Below are 26,766 nucleotides of genomic sequence, written 5' to 3' on the forward strand. Positions count from 1 at the left end.
TTTGTACTTAAAGATGTGCCTCATATATTTCTGATTAGATACAGACCATGCACTGTTTGGGCATCGCTGTGGAATGTTTTGTTTTGCTGGCCAACAAAGACGTGATCTGCAGGTTGATGTGGCTGGTTGTAGAGCTAAACATTCAAGTCGATTAATCATATTAGTTGATCATCAGAAAATGAATCATCAACAATTTTGATAATCAGTTAATTATTTCAGTCATTTATCAAGGGAAAAAGCTTCTAGCTGTGAAATTTTGCTGCATTTCTTGGTTCTATAGCATTATAAATTGAACAAAACCTGGTCTGTTGGTCAGACAAAGCAAACTATTTCAAGATGTCATTGTGGGCTCAATCAATGATTAATAGACTTATCAAAAAAATAGCTTAAATTGATAAGGAAAAGAATCATTAGCTGCAGCCCTTGTAGGCTGTGTGATTGATAGTTCATTATGATTGAAGTACCATTTGTGCACTCACAGATCCATCTAAAACATAACCCATATAATGCCTTATGATGCACACAACCCAAAGCCTAATGTGTTTTTTCCTTTGGTTATATGCTTTGTGAAATATTATAATGGCAAGTTTATCCTTGAAATAGCCTATAGCATGCTATCATACTGATGACACTATAAAATGTGTGTTGCCATGATTGATATCAGGCTACAATAATACTCCTCTTCATGCCCGTCTATAGGCTTATGTAATGTATCTTGTCTTCATAATTTACACTGACTGATGGGTTTCCATTCAGTCCATTCAGTGAAGCCCCACTGAGAGAGCAACATAATGGGCCTGATCTTGTCATACATGTATATGAATATTTCAAATCAAGCCATTGTAACTAGATGGGGCCTTTAGATAAACAACACAGATGCTTCTTCCTCTTTGCTCTCGCCGTAAGATGAAGTGTGCTCCAAGCTGTATTTCTCTCCCGGCCACAAAACTGGCTTCCCACAAATCACTGTGCCCATATTTCCTAATTCAATTTTTCTCTTCGTCGGATATCTCTTCCTGCATGTATGCAATGGATTGATGTCCATGTGCATGTGTGTAAATGTGTGTGTTTACACGCACGCATATTGCCATGTCTGTCCCTGAGAAAGAGATGATGTATGCCGAGCTAAACGGCATATTTCACAATGCTCCATCTCCGGACCCTTCCTGGCAGCAATGTGCGGGGTCTCTCGCTCCTCTCTGCCTGTCCATCAAGCCCCTGTCATGAGCCAAAGGATTGTGGGAGGGGAAAGAGGAGCGTATAAGGGTCGTCGATCAGTTTACCTGAGCTCGGCGGTCCTGGCGAGTGATGGAGGGAGCCGCCTCACAAAGGGAAATGTAGTTAACATTGACTAATCGGAGCAGGTGGATAGAAAAAGGAAGGCAGGGGAGAGGAGGAGCAGCAAGAGTTATGTTCAAGAAAGATGTTTGTTATGCTAATGGTTGGTGGATATGCTGCAGCTGAACCACACGCCCACGGCTGATGGATGGAGTTGTAGAGGTCACATCAGGTAACGGCTGGTCAGGAACTGGCATAGCACCCTTCTGAAGTGTAATGTCGACTCACCTGAGCTGAAAAGAGGAAACTGACCTTGGAAAGAAATCACTTCACATCTGTGGTTATGCCTGCGCCTATACGTTTGTATGTGTAAAACAATCCATGTGTGAGAAAATCTGTGTGGGAGCCAGCATATGTGTGGGGAGGTTACAGGATTGGGGCGAGGTTGTTGGGTTGTGAGGTGACTGTGAGACCAGCTGGGGTTGAGGGGGAAGGGGTGTGTGTGTGTGTGTGTTTGAGGGGAGGTATGGTGAGGCAGGAGGGGTTGAAATTCTTCCCTCTCCAATTGGATTTGTATGTCACTGGCATGAATCTGGGTCAGGACACTGGGTCCGATGTTTAGTATGCTGACCGTGTGAGGTCTGAACTCCGAGGTTGCTCATAGCCCTGAATGAACCCAGCACGTCTGCCTCGCTCTGTCTCCGACTGTCTCCTCTCCCTTCTCTTCTTGCACCCTTTTTTTCCCGTCCGTGTCTCTTTCCCCTCTTTCTCCTTTGTTTTCTCTCTGCGCTGAGAGCCTTTTTCAATCCCCTCTCCTCCTCTGTCTCTCTGCCTTTTTTCTTTCCGTACCCCAGGCTTTTTTTCCCTACCCTTCTTTCTCGTGCTCCCTTTTTCACTGTCAGTCACTCACGGCCTTCTCTTCTCTCCTCACTTGTTCTATTTCACACTCTCAGTCCTCCCCACAAAGTAGCCTTTTTATCACTCATTTCCCTCTTCCCTCGCTCATTTCTCCTGCTTCTTTCATGTGCTTTTGAAATCCCCTTTTCATCTTTAGCTCTCTCTCTCTCTTGCCTGCTCTCTCCCTCCCTCATACACACACACACACACACACTGGCTCATTCAGTCATTCTTTTATTATCCCAAAACTAAAGTGATAAATGGCTCTCTTTCTTCTCCGTAAATGTCACTCGGGGAATTGTCTCTGCTCATTGATTGACTGGAGTAGAAGGATGGCCACACATGCACATGCGCCAGTCGTGCACACAGGCAAAAAAGAGAATGAAGAAGTCGAAGAGAGAGAGAGAGACAGGAAAATGATGTATCATTAAAAGTACAGCTAGACTAGGACTGCAATTGTCAGGGTTAACATCTGGCCCTCGCAGGTTCAGCTTTCTCTTAGAGGCTGAGGCATCGTTTGAAGAACTTGCACGGTTGGTTTATAATGAAACATCAGTTCTCAACAGGACTTGGCATTCGCAAGAGTTCTGGGAAGCTGGAGCTCGACAAGGGATCAATCACAGTTAAACAATCTGAGCTGGCAGGCTGGCTGGTCTTGCCATTCTTTTCTTTCTTAAGTGATGTGACGCAGAATGCATAAGTGTTATTCCCAGTATGATCATTTGGCTTCTGCTTATCCTTAACTGTCAGAAAAATGCAGGCCAAGGAAAAAGGCATCAGAGCCATTGTTCAGACTAGATAGTGTGTGTAAATGTGTGTGTGTGTGTAAGTAAGTAGGGGTTAATAATGCTCAGTCATTTTCTTAGTGTCTCATTCACCCTGCCTCAGGCGCTGGAGCTTGATAAAGGTCAAGACTACTGGTGGTTACATGTCGTCTTCCCTTATTTAATTCTCTTCATTGCACAGCAGGGAGGGGGGTACCAAGAAGGAAGGAACGTCCACGGCCAGCCAGCGTCGATGTTGATCCACGTGTCTTCATTCTCAGAACCAGGATAAAAAGATTTAATGGGGAGACAGTGGGGAGACGGGGGCGGGGGCGGCTGGCTCAGTCAGTGAGGAGGGGATGAAAATATTAAATTGATAGAGAGACAGAGATAGAAAGACAAGTAGAGGGGAGTGAGGAAAATGGAGAGGGCGAGAAAAGAGAGCTAGAATAGTAGAGAGTAGATTATAGGGCTTCCAAGCAGGACTGGAAGCCAGACTTGGCTGCACTTCAGCTACACTCTGCACACTTCAGCTCAAGTGTGCGTCCATTAGTGCACTCCCATTGCACTCAGAAAGCCATGCACTCTGAGATGCAACACACACACACACACAGTAAATTTCTCATATACTGTTCATACATGCAAAGCCCTACAGACCTACAGTAGTTAGTTTACAGTAGCTCTGCCCTCTCACAGAGACACACACACACATTTACCCAAAAAGCTGCCCTGACCTCGTCTTGCTCTGTCTCTCGCTCCCACTCACTTTCTCAATCACACACACACACGCATTCATGATCTCTTCACTAGCCACCAGATTGCTTCCCGTCAAAATAAATAATTAAATGTGTGCAATAACGGCTTCCGAAAAAAGATCCCTCAATTAGTGCAAAATGGGTAAGTGGCGTGGGGTAGGGGCTGCAGGGGGGTGGGTGTATTTCGGGAACACACACACACATACACGAACACACAATCTATTACATAAGGCAAATCATGACCCAAGAAGGTTTTTACGCAGTTGTGCAACGGTAATTTGCCCCCTCCCCTTTAGCAATCAGCTTAGCGAAGTCTTTTCTCAAATCCTTGCAAGTGATTCATGCCCAAAGACTGGCCGGGGAGAGGTCTAGATGAGTGGCATGGAGGTGTGAGAGAGGCAACTGAGGGGATGCTGCTGGGGGCCAACGCTGTGTGCGTGTATGTGGAGCTGTCTTTGTACATTTCCAGGGCTGTGTGAGTCTGGAATGGTGATCAGGAAAAGGTTGTAATTCATGCAAGCGAATTTGTATGTGGGAGAAAGAAAGAGATACAGAACTAAGCGCTGATGTTCCTTTTGAGAAATGTGTGTATGTGTTTATTGAAAATTAAGCTAGTGACAGAGGTGTTGACGGGCATAGGTTGCAATGTTACCTGTTATCTGATGAGAATGGAATTTATGGGATAGATGGATATTTAACCACAGAGACTGACATGCTGCTTAATCTATGGATAATTTAGATTAATAGATTCATTATGAAGAGAACATTAACACAAAGGCCTGCTGAGGGCATCCAAAGACCAAAAAAATCTGCTTTAAACTGTTTATTTTGTCCGATTTTATTTAGTATTATTTTACTTAAACACAAGTTACAGTTATGTGAGAGGGACAATAGATGAAAATCTTCACACTGGAGGAACTGAAACCCACTCAACATTTACAAAATATACATACAACTGAGAGATCCTAGCATCTCTACAGTGTGTGTGTTTATTTTGTAACAGCCGCACACATGAGGTGTGAGACAAAACGTACATTGTCATAGATTCATGGTGACATTTTGATGGTAAACTCATTAGAGTCACCTCCAGGATCATGGCTGCAATAAAAAAGGGTTTACCCACAGTAACCATTTTATTTTGGGTATGTCATTTTTAGGCTTGTGCACAAAAGAAAGGGGTACTTTGGTCCCAATCTTCAAGCAAACTTAACAAATTATACATTGTTTGAAAGCCTAGGTCTAAAGCATTTTAGGATCCCCATATCACTACAACAGCTGTTGACATAAAATTGGTTCAGACTTGTAGCTATGGCTCCGAAATGTTTTTCAAACAAAAGATCCTACTACAGACCTTGTATTCCCTTTTTAATGCCAAAAAAATTGGCAAGGCAAGAAAAGACGTGTGTTGGTTAAGTATCTCTTACAATCATTCTGACTTTTTCCTCTAAAAAAAGAGAACCAGGGTTATGGCTGTAAGCAAAATGGTCAAAGAACAATAACCTTTTTATTTTGAGTGCATGATTTTTGGGCTTTTTGCACATCAGTAGGTGTGTCTGTTAATGGGTTAAAGTCCAAGGTGACCCACATGCCACTATTAAAAACAGTGCAGAAGCAAAAAAGTTGAAGGTTTCAGTGGCTTTGTTTTCCTTGTAGCTCTCACAGTTTCCTCTGTTGCAACTGGTCAGTCACACGCTTCTTGTGCAAATGCTCACATGTAGTTTCATTTGTGATTCATTTCCACGCCATCCAAAAAACTTTCAATCTTTCCGCAGAGCTGGCATCTGGGCAGATTGCATCTCTTAACCTCATGATACCGCTGCACTGTTGTCATCAGCAGGGCTATAATGCTAAACTACACTGACAGCAGGTGCCGACACCAAGCTCACAAATGTTTCACTGGGACAACTGTATTACAGAAAAGGCCTAATCTGTGTGTGATAAATGCTACGACAGTGAAGCAAACAGATGGATCCCTGAACCTGGGAACCTACAGAGCAAGCAAACCAAGGGAGAATTAGCACTTGTGCTAACATGGCTAGCTTTGTAAAAGCTGTTCTGTTTGTTTAAATGTCAGGCATGTTGATTCTGGTATTCAGCACCGGGCACTGCAGCACAGGTCACAGACCTGGAGGGATAGAGGGAGATCAGAAGGATCACTCTGACTAAAGAGAGTGAGTGAGTGAGTGAAGGAAAGGATAGAGGCAGGGATGGATGGCAGAGAAGTACACAAATGGCTGTGACTGTGAAGTACACTGACACAAAGTGTCAGATGAATGGATGGATTGATGGGTAAATGTACAAATGAATAAGTTGAGGGTTGAAGGCTGGCACGAACAGCTACAGGGAATAAAGTACTGGGATGCACTGAAGAACGAAGGCAACAGAAAAGAGCTTATGTCTCACGTGTAGAACGGTTGTTTCACCTTGTTGCGGTTAAGAGTAGGTCAAGTAGCAATGATGCTTAGTGCAAGGAGAAGATCGGCTGTGCGACGCAGAGTGGGTGAAAATGGGAGCAATGGGCTGAAATGGAAAGATGTAAGCGACGAAGGGAAGTAGGATGGATAAATCTGGAGCTAGGAAAATGAAAAGCTGCAACGCACCATGCTTAAGTGAGGGCATGACTTTAGAGATGTGGGCAGGGACAGAGAGGGTCAATCAGAGATGCAGGGTGAAAGGGGGTAAGATGGATGGAAGGAGAGAGAGTGACAGAGGGGAGAAAATGACAGAGGAGGGGGGCCACGCTAGGGTCTTTGCGGTGCGGTCGGGCGATTGCGTGACTGAGAGGAAAGTGCACTGCCGTGTGTGTAATGCTCTCAAGACGGATATTAAGACACGCTGCCCGACTCACACAGTTACTGCCCCTCTCTGCCCTTTTCTCCTTTACTCTCCTCTATTCTGCTCCCTCTCTCTCACTCCCTCCACTCCTCGTCTCCACTAATGATCCTCGCGTCCTGCCACACTGCCGGGCTGAGTGATGCCCACTGACAGTCGCACTCAGGCAGAAATGCTGCAGCCCCCTTCCAGGAGTGCTGTCACAAACACACACACACACACACACACACACACGCACATGCACATATACATATACATAACATATAGAGGTGTAGCACTTTCACACATACATGTATCAGCTCATGCATAGCTGCTGACAGATGTGTATTTGTGTGTGTGTGAGAGAGTATGTGACCATCAGTCTCTCTGCACACACACACACAGAACCCTTCAGTGGTGCTCACAGTCACGCACATACTGTAAATATGCCTCCATCCAGCTGCATCTGCCTTCAGGAATTTTTATGTGATGGATAGATGTGGGCCATCGAGGTAATCGCAGGGTACAGCACACTTGTTAATGATGCTGCTTGTGTCTCTTTTGGCCTCTGAGCTTGATGACAAATAAATTAGTAAAAGTGGACATGGTGAAAATTGACTGTACAGATACAAAATACATGATATATTTAGCGTCAAGTATTGTTCACCATAGATACAAAATGGTTTGCATAGAAATGACAGGCTGCATTGACTTTTTCAGCATTTTTCTGCAGGTACGGGATCAGATTTGCAGATTAGTCATTTGATATACTGCGTTGGTAATCTGCTTTATTTTGCAATTTAGATGACAGACTAAGGCAAACTGTGATAAGTGCATTGAAGTATTCTGTTAACAGCAAAGTGAAATTAAGAATCTCTCTTGGACACAACCTCTTAAAGTACAGAGAGTATCACCAGTGCAGTTCCTTTTTTGTCTGCAGCAAGGTAATTTCTCTCTCAGCATCTCCACTGTTTTCTCTCATTCGTGCCCGGTATGTTGGCAGTCAAGGGAACATGAGTGAAGGCTCCGGGAAAGTAGCTTGTGATGCTGTTAAATTTCTAGTTATAGCACGACATGACTGTGTCTTTAATGCATGGAGCCATCCCACTGAGGTGGCATTTGTAAGTGAGAAGCAGAAATCTTTGGTAGAAGGATTTTCTTACTCAGATATGCAGTATGCAAAGCTTTCTTTTAGGTATCACTTTGGCTGATTTTTGGTGAAACATTGGCTCCTTTTCAGGCACTTTTTCAGTTTATATTATGGGAAAATTGTCAATGCAGAATCTCATTTCAGTGCAGCCATTGTTGTTGGACTGAATGCCCTTGCAAAGCCTGGCTAGGTCACAACTGTCGCTGACCTACGGTAATTTCTGCAGCACCAGTTTAAGGTTTCATGTACAGTAAATTATTAAGGTTGAATAACTACTGTCATTCCATGGAGCTTCTCTGCAGCAGTCAGACCTAGTAAAAGTTCAAATTGCGGGTCAACAAATAACCTGGTATAGCTTTAACCGCCAACAGATAAACAAAGCAAACCTATGCAGTTAATTATTTTTGCTTAATTTGTTGTGGAAAAAGTCATTCATGCGATTCAGCTGAAGTCATATGATGCTGTACAATATCTTCTACCTCAACTCTGTCTCCTATAGATTTTCATATTCAGTTAATTTGCACTAGCAATTTACGTTTGGATGAACATTTTAACATTGTATTTCAAGTAGTTATAGTCACTGTAAATAAGCAAACTTATGGTGTCCTTAATTTTTCATACAAAAAAAACCTTCCCATCCCTGCCCCCCACTCCTTTTCTATTTCCATACTTCTCACTGTGAGGTACCTTCCATTTTCCCGCCTTAATCCAAGCCTAGGCTCTGATCGCGACCTCTGAGGAGAGGTTAAGAATTAGGTCACAGCATCTCACTCCGCTAATTGGATGCTGTTAGTGTATGCATGTCAGTGCATGTGTGTCTGTATATGCGTCCACACGCTGGGTGCTCTTAATCCGTAGGTGGCCTCTATGGTAATGGAAAGTCCTGGGAAGACGCGTTAACCCGCATTTCTATTACTCTCCACATGTTATCAAAATGTTTCTGACGTCAGTACTCGAAAAGGTTGATGAGGAGAATAGTCAGTGATGAAGATGGAGGTGCACGGAGGCAAAAAGTATCCCGGGGTGAAAGAACAGGTCAGATTCAGCCATAAAAGATGAATGTGAAGCACTGTCATTCCCAATCAACAAGCCCCCACTGAGAAGGCTCTTTGGCCTACACGCCCTGCGTTGCAGGCAGGTTAGGATTCAACCCATCAGTGAGATGTAAGTCCAACTTCTCTGTGGAAGTAAATGGCATTTAAGGTGAAAGAGCTCCTCACTTTGCTCTTCAGAGCCATGTGGACTTGTTTCATCCTTTTTCTGAGATGTATCTATGTAGGGGGTGAGGAAAGACATACCTGCTTCTGCAGTTTTAATGTCTGGTCGTGCTTTTGCTTATCTCAGGAAGTGTATGTGTGTTAACATGGCCAAGAGACTGACGTGTTCATAAAAAGCCAGCGTGAGTCAAGTTTTATACCCAGAAATCTACTGTACATCTGCTCAGTAGGGTATGTGTGCAAAGGGCAAGAGGGTAAACAAATCGCGAGGAGAGAGGATGAGAATGAGGGATCATAGAGAATTTTTTTTGAGTATGTGTGTGTGTGTATGTGGGAGAGAGTAAAAGAAGGAAAGACTAGCGCGGGGCTAGTCTTAATTAAGTTTTCAGGAGGCTCTTAAAAGGTCATGGCATGCCTCTGCACCTCCTCACCACCACCACTACTGCACCCTGCCGAAATTTCACTCCCAATACCCACCCACCCCCCCTCCTCTCCCTCCCCCACCTCCCCATTGCGATCTATCCAGTCATCAGCCCCCCATCTGTGCACATTAGCCATTCATGAACACACTCATTAGGGTGGGAGTTTGAAGCGATTGTGTTCACTAGTCTGTGGCTGGAGCGTGGCGATTAATATTTCAGCGTCTCCCGTCGAGGAGCTGAGAGCAAGTTTGGCCCTCTTAGGCTAGAGAGAGAGACAGAGAGAGTGCTTCACTGCCCCCCCTCTCTTTTTTTCTACCCGCCAACCCCAACAAACCTTCCTCCTCCTCCTCCCCCTCTGCCCCTCTCAGACAGCACCACAACTTACAGTACACTGCCCTACTATTTCCCTTTATTGCATGCACGCTCATGATTTGGATGCACATTTTTGTGCACACACGCGCACACACACACACACACACACACACACACACACACACACACACACACACACACACACACACACACACATACATAAGACCCTAACTCAAACTGACTTAATTGGGCTCTTTTTGTTTCAGGAAATGGAGGGGGGGAGGGGTAAATCCTGTCTTTTCTTGTCTCCCTTGTCTCTTAATTTCTCTCAGTTGGACAGGAGTCTCTCTCACTACCCTTCAATTTCTCTCCTTATGAGCTTGTGTTGAATTGGTCAAGCTTGCGTTGAGGTGGAGAGGTGAGGTGGATGGTGGGTGGTATTCTTCATTGTATATATATACACACACACACACACACACACACACACACACACACACACACACACACACACACACACAGTTCATTCAGACCAAATCAATACCCTACCTCATTCACACTGTACACTGGTACTTAAAATATGAGAATCTGAGGCAGCCAGGAGTATCATGGGTTATCAGGCTGTCAATATTTGAAGCACTGCTCCTGAATACAGAAATCACTTTGACCCTATAGGAGTTGAGCTGTCTTCACCTTGATTTCACAAGCATCCAGCTTCTGAAGCCATGTCCACACTAACATGGATTAATTTTGAAACATCTTTCTCTCTCCATTTGGCTTCCCACCTGCACTAAAGAAGCATGTTTGAGCACCAACAGCTGATCTTTTGGAAGAAAAAGTCCTGTAAAATAGAATAAGAAAAGGCAGCTATATGTCATTTTTTCTCATGCATGTCATTGTCATGTCATCCGTTTACATGTTGACCCATTTTAATGCCACATTATTCTCTACTCTCGTTCCATAAGCAACAAACACCTCTTTAAAATGTCTAAGTGGCTCAAGTAGCCTGAGCATTTCCAACAAGAGACATTTACACATTTTGTAATTTTTGCCAATTCAGTTAGCACTTCAGGCATGTAAGGTATCTCAAAATGCCACAGTGGGGTGAAATATTTGAGTGATAGGGTCAAGGTTACCATACTTTCTGGGTTACTGCATTAAGATGATAGATAAAGTTGACAAATGTCTAAGATATTAGTTCAATCAATAAAACTTATAATGACAGAGACGTGTAGGCTGAGATGAGGCTCTTTGGCTGTGTTTGCAGAGGCTTGAAAAGCTGTCAATCTTTTCTGTTTTTGACAGCACCATTAACAGGTAGCATTTATAGCCATCATTCACAATCAAATCAGTATTTTAGAGTTGTACAGCCCAACCACAGAAACTGAGAGGTATGACAACATCCTATAATGAAACACACAATAAGTGATCACAGAGACTCAGCGATGGCAGAGCAGAGCGTTACTGTTACTGATAGCAAGAGTATCTTACCATTTTTTGAAAACTTTCTATCCATTTGGCTCAGATCAATAATCATTTTGTTGCCACGTTACCCCCCAATAAAAAACTGCTTTTCTTTGAGTTTTGACATTTCAGTTTACACAGCAAACTTTTAGAAAACAATCTAAAAACGCAAATTGAGTGAAAAACATTTAAGAGATTGCACAGCATTTTCTCATTTATGTACTTCACTTTTGACAAATGGTAAAACAGTTTGCAATATGCTCAAAAGTAACCTTGCAGGCCGTATAGATGAATGTTTGCAGTTGTGCACTTTGTTGAATGGTTGCATTGAGAGGGAAATAGAATATGCACAACATACTGTATATGTGTTTGACTACATAGAGGCTGTAGCTGAAGGTCAAGGTTTGTTAGAGGGAGGCACAGTTACAGAGAACAGTCTTTACCTACCTAAGCTTCTGTGATTTAGATCCCTGCCGCTGTTTCAAGTGGGCCCCCACATTTAAGATCCTCTTTGACTCTCCTTTGTTCTCCCATCCTCTTTATGTTCTTCATCCACCTCTGCTCCCTCAGCCTCCCCCCTATGCAGAAACACTCGACCCCCCCACCCCAACCCCCCACTGCCAGCTCCCTGCTTTCCCCCTGCTTTTAATTCTAAGCATGCCATTCTTCATCCACATCCTTCTTCTCCACATAGGTGTGCGAATAAGTGGGAGTCTATGGGCTGTGCGTGAGTAAGTGGAAGTCTGCAGGTTGAAGTGTTGCATGTGGGTAGGCATTCATGGGAAGCAGTGGTTGGTGTGGCACACACTGATGGCTAATGAAGTTCCTTTGCACCTCATAGCCCTATTAAACCGCTGCCCCCTACCTCTACCCACTTCACCCCCCACCTCTTGCCTTGTTTCTCCCTGAGGGAGAGAGTTGGCAGGGAGCGAGCTGGCTGCTATGGCAACAACAAGGAACCCTCCCTCTCCCACAGGTCTCCTTAGCAACTGGTAGCTTGGCATTGCAGTAATGAGTGTGCCCGGTGTGCCAGGCTTTGTGTCATGTTGGCATGTGTGTGCAATGTACGTGTGGGAGACAGTGGGTGAGTGTGTGCATAGGTGTGTGTGTGTGTGTCTGAGTATGTTTGTGTGGTTGTGTGGTACAGTTTGCCAATTTAGGTGAGAGTTAAAATGTGTGATGACAAAGAGATGTGGGGGCATTACTTGGTTCCTTTCCAAAAAAAAAATAAAAAATTGTGATGCTTATTTTATTAAAATGTAACCAGAACTTAACTGACTATACTTATCTCTGTCTGTGTGTGTGTGTGTTTGTGTGTTCTGCAGCAGATGTGTGCCTGTGTTTCTGTGTATCTGAACATTATTTTTTTCTTCACTATGATTGCGGTCATTCTTCTCTGTACTGTGAAATTGAAGCAATTAAAGGGACGATCCGATGAATTTTGCATGCCATGTGCATGGCTGCCTATGAGTTTCCTGCTCTGCTGAAATTAAATTAAACGGTGAGAATGATGTTTATTAAAGTGTGATCAGAGGTGTGCACTGACCTTTAGAATGTGGGAAATGAGATTCTCATTGTTATGAATGAGATTATGTGGAGGCCGAGTGTGAAAAAACCCTGGGCCTGCATTGATTCCATTGTTGGCCATCAGTTTCTTTGTATATAGCAGAGGGAGGTTTCAATATAATCAACTCCACACTGTGCCTGTTGGCTATTAAATGGACTGATACACAAATATAGACACACAGGCACTCACATAAATGCAGATTGACTTGTGCACGCTTGCACACACGCATATCTTGCTGATCTTGTAAAAAGAGCTGTAAAAACCTCTCCAGAAATGTGTTGGTCTTTAACAAAAGCATGGCAAGCCCAGTGGAAAATGTTAGTTTGCTCCCTAGACGAGGTGTGAAGTGCGAGCAGGCGGCCGGCCCCACAGGTGGCCCAGCCCAAACACCTGTTGTGTGAATCCTCAGTGGGAGGGCGTGAGCTCTGCCTACCTTGCAGGTCCCAGTGGAAAAATCACACCCATGCTATACTGTGGCACGTGATTATTCATGTGCCCACACCCACTCTGAGGCTCCCTCATTTTGTACGTGGGTGTCAGACGTGATGCCCAGATTGTGTCCCCACCGGAAACACTCAGCTGTCCCTGGCATCAGGCAAACGGATTTTCCGATCCCCTATCCGGGTCTCAGATGCTCTACTAAGCTGTCAGCATCTATTTTTATCCACCAAAGCTGCGGCAGCCCTTCTCTATCCCACACCCTGCCACCCCAATGCCAACCCTTCCTTTGGCACCAGGGTGGGCACTGCTGATGAGTCGCCAGCCATTGGCTGCAATTAGTGCACAGTCAGGCAGGAATCCCCTACCAACTCCATTACACCCCTCTCCACAGCCACTTCCTGTTCTGAGGCTACCAGACACACTACCACACACTTGCTTTCCATTTTAAGCCTTTTTATAAATGGCACTCCTGCAGTGTTGTGGAATAATGGGGTCGAATACAGAGCACCTTTCACAGTGCTTGAATCACTTTACTGTGCAAACTCAGTCTATTCAAGTACAATGGCAGCCAAGGGAACGCACATTTGAATTGTACCTGTTCAGATTGGCGTTGAGATTAAGTGAAAGTTCTGTCTGTAATAGGACAGCTATTAGTGAAAAGTCCTTGAGTTACTCAGACTCAGTTCAGCTTTTCCTGTAATGATCCTATAAGAAATGAAAGCCCGAAGTTTTTGACTTTTTCCTGTAGGGCGTATTTATTCAGCAATAAATTACAAATGCTGCCAATCCTCAGAGACCCCACAGTGATACATTGAGATAGATGCGATTCCTAATCCCAGGTTTATTTCTTCCCCAACAAGGGCTGTAATGTGCCTTGCATGCCAATGCAGTCGTGACCACTGCTGTGGAGGCGATGATGACATGTGGCAGAGAAGTAACTGTTTCTCACCTCCTAATAAAAGAGACTCCTTTTTAATCTTTTCAATTTGATTGCATTCCAAAAACAGGCCTGTCTGCCCATCTGTCTCTCTTAAAGAAGTCTCCTAAAGGGATTTTAATCATCTGACTCTGGGCTTCTCAGGCAAATAGCTACATCTCTCTCTTTCTGTCTCGCACACACTCTCTCTCCTTCCCTCTGTCACACACATACACACACAAACAATTTCCAGTTTTCTTTCTCGTACTCACTGTCATAGTCTTCTCTCACTCTCTGATACACCATATCGTCTCAGCTCCATTGTGCCATATCTGTGCAGCCATTAGGCCCTTCAGTCCCTCTTCAAGTCCCCCTCAGACACATTAAATTCCCCCAACCCTGTCCCTATTAATCCACATGGCTCTAAATTCTTTATTTCCCTTCAAAGGGACAACGCGAGCCGTGACATCAATCACGGAAAGCGAATATTTAGCCGGCGCTAATTTCCACCAATAGCCTGGAGACAGGCTTAGCTGACAAAACTCATTCCTGTGCTGAACAAAACTGCTTGTGTTGAAATCTCCCCTCCCCCTGATCCCTCCTGCCTTCTGCACAGGCAAAAACAGCATCACAATAAACACAGTTAGCGCTTCTGTTACTCCCCCTTGATTTAGGCTTATCAAATGAATGTGCACCATAGTGGGATACCCTTTGACAATACATAATGGCTCCATTCTGCATGAAATGGTTTGGTAATACCAGTCGAGTGTGGCAAACGGCTTTACCCGGTGCCACTACAAGAACAGCTGCTGTGTTCTTAGCTGGGCAAGTGCACCACGCTGCTTCACCCTTGAGGTTGTTTGAATCGGGTGAGTGGTTTCTTTTTGCCAGTTCCCAGACCCCACTCACAGTCCTTAGTTCCTCACTCAGTTCTGTTTGAATGAGTGCACATTCGCCATAAGAATGGACCTGCGTATAAACTGTTTGACCTGTTTCCTTATCCCTCTGTGTGTGTGAGCATGTGTGTGAGTGGGAAAAACTTTGAGTGGGTGGGGGGGGTAATGGAGGGGGATGGGGTAAGTGGGGGTGGGGGCGGGGGGCATTTTGAGGGCATCCCTTTGTGTGGCTTGGAGGGGCCCCTTGCAGTACCTCTATCTTCCCACCCCCAGGCCCCTCCACCTCCTGCTGTACCCCCTAGCACAGCTGCTCCCATGCCAGTCAGTCAGGTTATCCTGGATGTGCCACTGGGGCCCAACATGACAACCCCTAACCCCTTACTACATCTACTCCCAATGCTACTGCCTGACTGACACATTGGGAGTTGAAACAGAGGGGCATATTGGGCACCTAGCCAGTTTGGGCACAGTCATAAGCCTGTGGCAGTTAGACATTGTTGTGCTAACTGGGGATATGGCATATTGAGCACTCATATTGGCCTCATAATGCAGGTGGATTGTGTAGTTAGCCAGACCTTGATGTGTGCTAAGCTTCAGCACTGATAGCCATTAAACTTCATTGATTCCCAGCACTAAATAGGCCTCTCCAGTCCCTTGAATCAAACTGAGTTTGCATGGGAGGAGGGAGGTGGAAAGTAAAGCGATTGATTGGTATTGTAAGATTTCCAAGAGCCAAATGAATGGTCTTTAAAGAGGTTATTATGGATGAATACCAGGAGCCTGTTTCTGGTCAACAATTAATGAGCAATAATCTGCTGGCCCAGATTCATGTAAGAAATTTTTGTGTCTGTTTGGTTTGAACACTTCAGCTCCTTCCTTGATTCAATGAAAAACCCTCTTACTTCTTAGTTCACCTGTGTGTGATGGAAAAAAGTGTCAACACATCAGATTTATTTGAAGAGCCTAAGCTTTTAATCTGACAAAGAGGCCCGTCCTCTGGCTTGGTATCTATTGCTTAAATATCTAAATCAGCTATTGGGATTTTTAGGCCTTAATGAGAGTTGAACCCAAGCTGATTGTTTTCCTGCAACCAAGAGAGCCTTGTTCGCCTTAATTGGCTTTGATTGGTCTGTAAACTGGCTTTGATTGGTCCATAAACTATTACCTTTATCCTCTTTTACTTTACAGCCAAATTAACCCCTTTCAGTCTGATGTAGTTATGTTTGTAGACTGACAAGTGTAGATGTCCCTGGTGACATTCTGCATGAAATGGTTTGGTAATACCAGTCGAGTGTGGCAAACGGCTTTACCCGGTGCCACTACAAGAACAGCTGCTGTGTTCTTAGCTGGGCAAGTGCACCACGCTGCTTCACCCTTGAGGTTGTTTGAATCGGGTGAGTGGTTTCTTTTTGCCAGTTCCCAGACCCCACTCACAGTCCTTAGTTCCTCACTCAGTTCTGTTTGAATGAGTGCACATTCGCCATAAGAATGGACCTGCGTATAAACTGTTTGACCTGTTTCCTTATCCCTCTGTGTGTGTGAGCATGTGTGTGAGTGGGAAAAACTTTGAGTGGGTGGGGGGGGTAATGGAGGGGGATGGGGTAAGTGGGGGTGGGGGCGGGGGGCATTTTGAGGGCATCCCTTTGTGTGGCTTGGAGGGGCCCCTTGCAGTACCTCTATCTTCCCACCCCCAGGCCCCTCCACCTCCTGCTGTACCCCCTAGCACAGCTGCTCCCATGCCAGTCAGTCAGGTTATCCTGGATGTGCCACTGGGGCCCAACATGACAACCCCTAACCCCTTACTACATCTACTCCCAATGCTACTGCCTGACTGACACATTGGGAGTTGAAACAGAGGGGCATATTGGGCACCTAGCCAGTTTGGGCACAGTCATAAGCCTGTGGCAGTTAGACATTGTTGTGCTAACTGGGGATATGGCATATTGAGCACTCATATTGGCCTCATAATGCAGGTGGATTGTGTAGTTAGCCAGACCTTGATGTGTGCTAAGCTTCAGCACTGATAGCCATTAAACTTCATTGATTCCCAGCACTAAATAGGCCTCTCCAGTCCCTTGAATCAAACTGAGTTTGCATGGGAGGAGGGAGGTGGAAAGTAAAGCGATTGATTGGTATTGTAAGATTTCCAAGAGCCAAATGAATGGTCTTTAAAGAGGTTATTATGGATGAATACCAGGAGCCTGTTTCTGGTCAACAATTAATGAGCAATAATCTGCTGGCCCAGATTCATGTAAGAAATTTTTGTGTCTGTTTGGTTTGAACACTTCAGCTCCTTCCTTGATTCAATGAAAAACCCTCTTACTTCTTAGTTCACCTGTGTGTGATGGAAAAAAGTGTCAACACATCAGATTTATTTGAAGAGCCTAAGCTTTTAATCTGACAAAGAGGCCCGTCCTCTGGCTTGGTATCTATTGCTTAAATATCTAAATCAGCTATTGGGATTTTTAGGCCTTAATGAGAGTTGAACCCAAGCTGATTGTTTTCCTGCAACCAAGAGAGCCTTGTTCGCCTTAATTGGCTTTGATTGGTCTGTAAACTGGCTTTGATTGGTCCATAAACTATTACCTTTATCCTCTTTTACTTTACAGCCAAATTAACCCCTTTCAGTCTGATGTAGTTATGTTTGTAGACTGACAAGTGTAGATGTCCCTGGTGACAAAACAAAGAAGTCACACCAATACTTATGACTCTGTCTGTTCTTTTCAGTATTATGGGATCAGGCAGTGTATCTCTCTGCATAAGCCCAGCCACTGCTTCATTCATTATTTAGAACCCTCTCCACTAGGCCCATTGTATTAAAGGGGTATGATTTGAATAGGAAGTAGCTTCCTGGACCCAGGCGTGTGATGTGTGTGTTCCTCTGTCATTGTATGTTTCTGTGGGCTTCATCCGTCTGCCTCAGCAAGCCAGGGGGCTGAAAGAGAATTTCCATTTTATGAATATTTAATACATAATAAAGTTTTCAATTTTATTCTATTCAACCTGTAGGGGTAAAAATGTGACAAAGCCAACCCTCAAGGACAGCACACAGAGAAAAGGTAGTGAATTCAATGGAGGCATCAAAAATACAGTTAACATCAGCTCACTGCCTCAGAAATCATCTGATAAAATACACACACACAAACATTAGCAATAGTTTAACACTACATCCTATTTCCCACAACTCAAACACCCCTCATGCTGTATTACTATTGGACTCCTAGCATATCTAGGCTGCCCGCTGTGTCCATGGTGACCTGGCATGGCTCTCTGTGAGACACCCAGCTGGGAGTGCCCCTGAATCAACTTGGGATTAGCCCAGGATTGTCTGGGATTACTCTGGGATGGAGAGGGATTAGCAGTGACTGCCTGTTTCGGGGGCGTGAGGGCCATAGGCTGGCCAAATTGCCCCTGACTCAGACTCAGGGAACAGGAGGCGGACAGAACCACACCCACAGTGGAACCACCTGCAACCTGAGCTATTCTTGGACTAAAATACACACAAACAAACAGGATGACAGAGAAAAACATGTGGTGGAAAACCACACGACAGGAAACAAGCAGCTAGTGATGATGATGATGATGATGATGCCGTAGCTGGCCACCATCCGAAATCTCTCAAATCTCTCTAGCAGGTGGATTCATCAGATAAAGAGGGTTTGGGATGATGACAAATCCCTCCAAGTTCAATGGGGCTGCTCTTCGCTCATACGGGGATAAATCGAGATTTGAATCAGACAGGTCACACAGAGTTGCAGCATGAAGTGGTTCAGCTCTCGGAAAGATGCCCCATTTACAACCAGCTGTGGTGGAATGGCATGAAAGCTTACATATGTTTTAATTCAAGCATGCACAGGACTTGATGGGGATCATTTGGAGTGGTATGATAGGTGGATGATCCAGCCAGGGTGAGACAGGGAGTTGGCGCGGCACGTAGAGAAGCCGTCAGAAGCAAGGAGCGGGCATCCCCTGCGGACCTGCACTGCCGAGATGAAAGGCTGTTTAGTGTTGGAGCAGCAGCATCAAACAACCGCCTCCTCTTGCATCCTTTCCCCCATCCCCCACTCTCCCTCCATCTCTCTCTCTCACTCTCTTGACTCTCAACACAATATGATATAGTTCTGCACGTTTTTGCACGTTTACCCGGTTGCCATGGTTACCCAATGATGGAGGTGTCACAGCAAGATAACCCAAGGAGGCATTCACAGATCACCTGAATTCAGTTTGCCTCCCATTTATGTGTTCTCCGCCGCAATTTGATTTATTTGTTTCCCTGCCGTGCAATTCAGTGTGAATACAAATAATCCGCAACATGATGGAAATGGGAGAAGAGTGAATACCCCTCAATCTGAAACAATCTATTGTACCAGTATATTTCTAAACCACAGGAAGTGCTTTTGATTTGATATTTTCCTGCTTGAGCGTCAAAATGCCCCTTGCACAACAAAGAGCAGAATTGCAATGACAGACTCTGTTGCACATCAGGAACCTTCGGCATTCAGCAAGCCTTGAGACGTAAATGATAATAAAAAAAATTATATCCAATGAATTACTGAGTCAGTGACTGTACATGCCGGTGTTAAGGATAATGGGAAAGTAATTGGTGACACACTGTATAATTGAAGGCATAGAGACTGAAAGCAAAAGTGGAAAATGACTCTTGTGTGCAAAGAAGTGTGTGAAATAAGAAAAAGGAAAATCTAGACAAGTCGAAATATGTAGCACTCAGTGACAAAAGAGAAAGAGAGAACGTGATAAAGACAAAACAAGGGAGGGAAAGGGAGATAGGGAGTGAAGGTAGATGTCAGAGGGTGGGATACATCCATTAGCCTTCCTTGCTCCTGGCTCAATCTTGCGATACATCCCCCATTCAACCTACGAGAGTGAAAGAGACAGGGCTGGCACTGAGCCAGACTGGCACCGACTTCAAACATACAGTACACCCAACTACAGCAGCTTACATCAGGAGAAGTAGAAAGGAGAAGTAGAGGAGGACAGATGGATTGATGGAAATTAAAGTGGGAGGATTGACGTACATAAGGAGAGTGTCTCGAGACTGAGTCTCAGGTCATTTCAGGTTGCTTGAGGCTGGCAGAGGTCTTGCTCTGAGCCAGCTATAGCTGTCCTTCGAACATGATTGTGTTTTTGAATGCGCTCTCAATTTTTTGACTTTGGCTTGACACAGACTGGATTGAGGGTTGAATATCCACTGTGTGTTTTGTATAGCTAATGATAGAAATAGAAGCGACCTGATAAATTGGTACAATTTTTCTGTGACTCAACATGTATAAACTGAAAGATTTATAAGCAGTGTTGACAGCTGTGGTTGTAATTAGTTTCCTCTTCATTGTTGATTTTTATGTATGATGTGAAAAATTCTTATTTTCCTATGGAACATTTTATATGAATCTTATGCAAATGTCAATGTTCATCTCAGAAAAGAAGTCTGTGTTCAAATAGCGTGTTTCTCTCATCTCTCTGCAGAACTCCATCCGACACAACTTATCCCTCCACACACGCTTTATCAGGGTGCAGAATGAGGGAACAGGGAAGAGTTCCTGGTGGATGTTGAACCCAGATGGAGGGAAGATGGGCAAGGCCCCGCGCAGGCGGGCAGTCTCCATGGACAACAGTGCCAAATACCTAAAAAGCAAAGGCCGCATTAGAGGCAAGAGGGTTGGCCGACCTGGGATTGGAGCAGGGTCTGCTGTGGTGGGGCTCCAGGGCTCCCCAGACCATGGCAGCCCACCACGTAAAGGCCTCCCAGGAGGTGGTGGTGCATCTGGTACAGATGGAGAGTTTGATGCCTGGACAGATCTCCATTCCAGGGCCAGTTCGTCAGCCTCTACCCTGAGTGGGCGTCTGTCACCCATCCTTGCAGAGGAGGAACCTGAGGAACCAGAGGAGGGTGGTCTGTCCTGTTCCACCTCCCCCCACCTCTACCCCTCACCGACCAGTGCCCGCTCTCCATCCATGGGGACAGGGAATCGCTGTCCTCCCCTTGAGCAGTTGCCTCAGCTGGCTAACCTGGCAGGTGCTATCAGTCTGGATGAGCAGCTGATGGAGGATAGTTATCATCACCATCACCCACAGCAGCAGCAACACCAGCAGCATCCAGCTGTTGGCAGACACAAGCATCAAACCCCTGTCTACCACTACAGCTCTGGAGTGAAGGGGCAAAGCTCCTATGGTGCAGGCGTCTATGGAGCAACAGGCATGGGGATGCTTCGCCACCACTCACCCATGCAAACGATTCAGGAGAACAAGCCAGCCAGTTTCTCTGGAACCATGCGGGCATACTCCAGTACAAATGCCCTGCAGAGTCTGCTAACAGGAGGTCCAGCTGGGCAGCAATACTGTTCCAAGGACATGATGCTGGGACAGGAGAGGGAAAGCCATCCTTTGATCAGTCAAGCTAGTAATGGAGTAGGCTCCAACCATCACAGCCACCACCCTGGTCACCACAATGGCCACAGTCACAGCCACAATGGACCTCATAGTCATAGCTCAGCTCACAGCCATAACAGAACTCACAGCCATACTCCTAGTCATAATCACAACAGTGTAACCAACAACCACAACTCACCTCACAGCCTCACTCACAACAGTCACAACCTCAGCCAGAGCCATAACCACACACCCCCTCGGGCTGCAGCCCTGACCCCACGTGGCAACAGCAATCAGCTGCAGACCTACAACCACAAAGCTCCCTACCTGTACAGTCCGCCATCACATGCCCACCTCCCTGCCTCCACCACCCTCCCACCAAACCCAGCAGGTATGCTTGGCATGCCCCAGGACTCCTGCCATGTGGCCACTGCCCCACACCCGCACCCCCGTCACAACCACTACCCTGACCCACAACACCAAGGCATGACTAATGGACCTTATCACCATGGCCAGGGGATGGGAAATGGTAGCGCTGGTAGCAACTACCATAGCTATCACCAACCTCACCCTCATGAGAGACTACCAGCTGACTTGGACATTGACATGTTCCACGGTAGCTTGGACTGTGATGTGGAGTCCATCCTCCTCCATGACATTATGGACTCTGGGGAGGAGATGGACTTTAACTTTGACTGCTCCCTAGCCCAGGGTGTGGGCATCGGCATGGGTATGGGCATGGGTGTGACCATGGGCATGGGTATGGGAATGAGCAGTCTGGCCAGTCCACAGCAAGCCCATAGCAACCAGAGCTGGGTGCCTGGCTGAAGTCTAGGACAACACATCCTACCCTCAGAAAGAACTACCCCACCCATGAAGCACTGTGCTCAACTGTGACATTCCTGACTTGACACAGACCAACACTCCCATCTCTCTTTGTTGTCTTGACAGTTCTTCTGTCACCCGCCCCCCCCTGCCCCCAATGAGATCTAGTTCATGTCACATTAGGTTTTTCCACGTATTAGCTATACTGTGATGACAATCTCTCAGCTGTGCTTGCCCAACATCGCTTCTCATCTACCATGAGAACTGAACTCTCAATGCACTTTATTGCAAGTGGGTCACATCTCACAGTGCAACACGTTCACAGTGCGGCTCAGGCAGAGCTTGGCATGTTTTATAAGGTGGCTGCAGGATTTGATGGGAACAAACAAGGAAATCACAAGCAAGAAAAAATGTCAGATCTTGGCATTGAATTAAAATTGTCCTCATATGCTGCCATTGTCAGTGGTGGGGGCAATCTTTTTTTGTAATAAATCATCAGTTGATTATATCCTTGTTTTTTTTTTTTAATTCAAGGTTAGCTCAAAACCTTAGGCATATCCTTTTCCTAATGTTTCACCTTACCAAATTTAAAATATGGATTTTACAGTATTACATTTAAACCTGATTTGAAACTGGGCTTAGAGTATTTGTACAATATATTTTAACAGAACTCTGATCAGGAACCGTTTTAATCATGACGTTCACATATTCATCACTTCAAATTAATTATGTTACATCAACAGCCCTGTTATTTACAGCTTCATGCGTTCAGTCCTTGGCACTTTGACTTTTCTTTTGGATGTAACATTTCGTTATTGCCCTTTTGCCACTGGTTAGAGAATATTGTCACTACATCGTTAAATGCATTCTATCATTACTGGCTAGCATGCAATTTGGTGAATTAAAATGTCGTATCACCTTGTCTCACCTGCTCTTCTTGTGCCAGTTTCTCTCTCTCTCTCCCCCTCTCTCCTTCTCTAAATCTCTCTCTCTCTCTGCCTGCCAGTGGAGACAAAGTGACCATTCCTCACACCAAGCCATTAATGTGGCTTGATTGAAATTCAGCATCTTGCTTTTAATCTCCAAAGTGATGCGGCAGCGATGCGTCATTATTGAGAATCTAACGCGCTGTCCTCCCATCTCTCACCCCGGCCGTCCGGGCCGCCACTCGCGTCTCCAACTTAATGTGCCAAGAAAGCGAGAGAAAACTGTGATTAACGCAAAGTCACTCTGCCTGCTGTCCTGCTCTGAGAAGGGCCAATGTCACTGTCCGCTTGCCTGCTCACAGAGGGTACAAAAAAAAAGAAAAGATGGAGACAAGGATAGAACAAAAGTCTGTTGTTGCAGTGGGATCAATCATCAGCCTCAGTTTCCATGCTCTTTGGGCGTGTGTGTGTCAGAAAACAGGTAGTGTATTCGTATTGTAAATCATCTCCATATCTGTATTTTGTGTTCCCTTGTTCCCATGTTTTCAGTGCTTATACCCTGAGCTTCAAATACTCCAATAGGTGCAAAGGGGGGAGATTTAAGGAGAAAACAATCAGCCAATCTGAGTGGCATGAGTCTATGTCAAACAGGGTTGTGATGCCCCACAGCCATTCACATCCACTTTTTGTGTGTTTATTCTGTTGTCTTGTAGTTGTTGTTGTATTGTTGAAATTCTAAGGACCAACAAGAACAGCGCTGGAATAACCACAGTGTAAGGTTGGAATTCAATGATGAAATGATGTTGGTAGTGCAGTACGACCTTCCTATACTCCAATACTGTGCACCCTTCCCACATGTGCTCTGCTCAGTTGTCTCTGTGTTTGTGAGTGGGGGAGTCTGAAGCTTGTTTCTCACCGGCCTTGGGAGAGAAAGAAGAGGACATTCCTATTCTCTAGTTCCCTCAAGGAGACTCTCTGCGCGTGGTCTGTACCAAGTGCGGCACACAAAGGAAAAGAAGGGGGTGGGGTGGGGTGGGGGTTATTGTTATAGCCAAAGGTCAAGCACGGCACAGACTATCAGGCCCATTACTGAGGTAAATACTTATATTTCAGGGCTTTTAGCCACACTGGTTCCAGTTAATCTCTGTGTGGAATTTTCTAAGCAAATGGGCCTCACAAAGCAGTTATGTTATAACCTATGCTACGGACATTTAGCAATGCCCTGCTATTGGAAAGAGAGCTATATATGATGTCTAATTTTCCTATATTTATTTATGAAAGAGATTGGTCTTTGTCACTCCTAAATGTGGTCGTTGTTTGAGTCAACTCCTGTTCCTCTCCTCTTTTTTTTCAGTTTTTTAAGATGTCACTTTCCCTTTGCCCCTTTTACTGACTTTTATTTTGTACAAAATCTATATATTAAGAATATTGTATAATAGTTTTTAAAATCTCAAAAGAATATCAGTTTTGTTGTCTATTTCTTTTTTAAGAGAATGTATCTCATCATCTGGTGACTGTTAAATAAATGAAATTAAAAAAAAAAAAGTCTCTCTGTCTTCGCATTTGTGTGACTATGACCATGAATAGATTTTTTTTTTCCATGAAAACACAACTAAGTGACCTTTTCCTTACAATTCAGAGACTGAAGTGGATCTTTCTGAGCTTGCTTGTTCCTGTCAGGTGCTGTTTCTCTCATGTGCTCATATACAATAGATGATGAAAAGAATGAATGTGTGTTGCTTCTTAATTTATTTCCTCATTGTGTACTCTGTTTCATTTTCAGAACTCCTTTCACACATGCAGACAACCCCTGCAGTCGTGTGACACCAAGTTGCTGCGTGGGAGGCGGAGAGAGTGGGCTGCATGAATTAAAAAAAAAAAAAGGACCTTCACATATGTCGGGAAGCATCACTTGTGCTAGAGACTGCAAGAGAAAGAGAGAGAGAAAAGGGGTGAGTGTGTGTGAGAGAGAAAGATAGTACTTGACAGACAGACAAAACAAGGAGCCACCCAGACAGCCAGACAGAGCTGGCAGGATTGGAGTAATAGGTGTGTATATGTGTCATAAGGCTTGTTATGGCCCATGAAGCCATATAGGTTGGCCACAGCTGTCCCGGTCCCATTGGAGGCGTTTTCACAGGAGGAGTGTGCAGCGCTACGGCGCCATACTGCCAGGCCCCAGGGGAGCCCCCGCCTCTACACTCAGTCAGACATTTACACACACACATACACAGACTCACACCGCACATGCACATTCACACACATACATTTGAAAATACCACAAATTCTCACATTTACACAAAGAAGCACACAGCGCAGTTATGAAACCATGCGCACCGACACGCACATTCAAACAGACATTTCTCACTTAGATGTACAGTTTTAATTGACTCCACTTGGCAAAGCCTCTCTGCAGGGAAACAAGTGAGAAGTAGAAGGAAAGAGAAAGATATAGGTGTGGAGGGAGAAAGCCAAGCAGTGTATATTTAAAGCAAAAGATGCTTGATGCAAAAACACACAATTAAAAAGTGTTTTTTTGCAAACATTTGGGAGGGGGAGGGGGTCTGATGAGCTCAAACATGGCTCAGTAACTTTAGAAGATGTTTCATAATTTCACAATTAGACCGAACTGAGTGAGTGTAACTGAGACTGAGAGCCTGGCATCTGGCCAAAGTCTTACTCTTCGCTGCCTATCTCCTGAGACAGAGATGGAGGTTGAGGTAGACAGGAAGGCAGTCCAGTCCAGGTGCTGTGCCTCAGGGAGGGTCTGCTCTCCTGTTCCTCATTATCAGAGAGAGAGAGAAGCTGTGTTACAGTGTCATTATTCATCCACTCAAGCATCTGGGAGGAAGTCTTTCCTTACTCGGCCCAGTGATATTGTTGTAGGGACCGCCCTTGGAGCTAAAGGCTGGCTGGGGACACTGCTAACTGCTAACAGACAGACCCATCCAGGCAAGGCTCCAGGGTACAGATGTCCTTGAGTGCTTATGAGGATTCAGCACTTCTCACTTTCCGGCCGAGCTGCGGAGTGAAAAACTGCTATATCTCCAAAATTCAATTGTTCATGAAAATGATTAATTCTCCAATATGGAAGGGTGGAATTTGATGTAATGCCTCCAGAATAAGTATCAAGACTTGGCCGACTTGGCTGACTTAGCCACCGCAGCCACGATGACAATCTATTGTAATAATCGCCATCAACCTTTATTAAAATCTATCTTCTAAAAACAGAATTTTAAAGAATAGACAATAGGCAAAGAGGGCAAAATAGGTAAAGGCAAGAGTAATGTAAAAGCAAGAAAAAAAACAAGGAATAGATTATGATAACATAATATCAAGTATAACTATGACTTAAATGAGATGTAGCTAAGCTCTACAGACAAAAGGCCTACCCGTAAAACTGACAATTAATGTCTTAAAAACCAGTTTTGAAGCTAAGTTGCAACCACTCCAGAGGCACAGAGGTTTGGGTAACGTAATCTTGATTTTAGACTGATGAAAGAACACAAAGTTAAGGTAATGTAAACAAGGAGGGATCAAATGTGGAAGACTTTTTGCAGACCAGCGGAGGATAAAAAGGTTTAATTGTGGAAACATCATATCACTTAGTGGAAAAAAGTCAGGCAGTGAAATTCCTTTGCTGTAACATGTTGTAGTATTGTCCTGAGGATGCCAAATGATCCTAAAGATTGTCCTCCAAACTTACTCCATATGGGAAAAGAGCTTAGAGAGAACACCAAA

The 26,766-nt window shown here is 44.8% G+C and overlaps 1 protein-coding gene across 1 annotated transcript in view; it reads left to right on the forward strand.

Annotated features, from left to right (window-relative positions):
- LOC121186472 (forkhead box protein O4-like) overlaps positions 1–24,088 on the forward strand; it is a 31,312-nt gene extending 7,224 nt beyond the window's left edge. The window contains exons 2-3 of the mRNA XM_041045220.1: positions 20,372–20,943; positions 21,016–24,088. Of these exons, the coding sequence (XP_040901154.1) occupies positions 20,372–20,943; positions 21,016–22,102 (1,659 nt within the window). The 3' untranslated portion in view covers positions 22,103–24,088. The remainder of the gene's footprint in view (positions 1–20,371; positions 20,944–21,015) is intronic.
- The last annotated feature ends 2,678 nt before the right edge of the window (positions 24,089–26,766 follow it).

The sequence above is a fragment of the Toxotes jaculatrix genome, chromosome 8 (genome assembly GCF_017976425.1).
Source record: "Toxotes jaculatrix isolate fToxJac2 chromosome 8, fToxJac2.pri, whole genome shotgun sequence".
NCBI classification, from domain to species: domain Eukaryota; kingdom Metazoa; phylum Chordata; class Actinopteri; family Toxotidae; genus Toxotes; species Toxotes jaculatrix.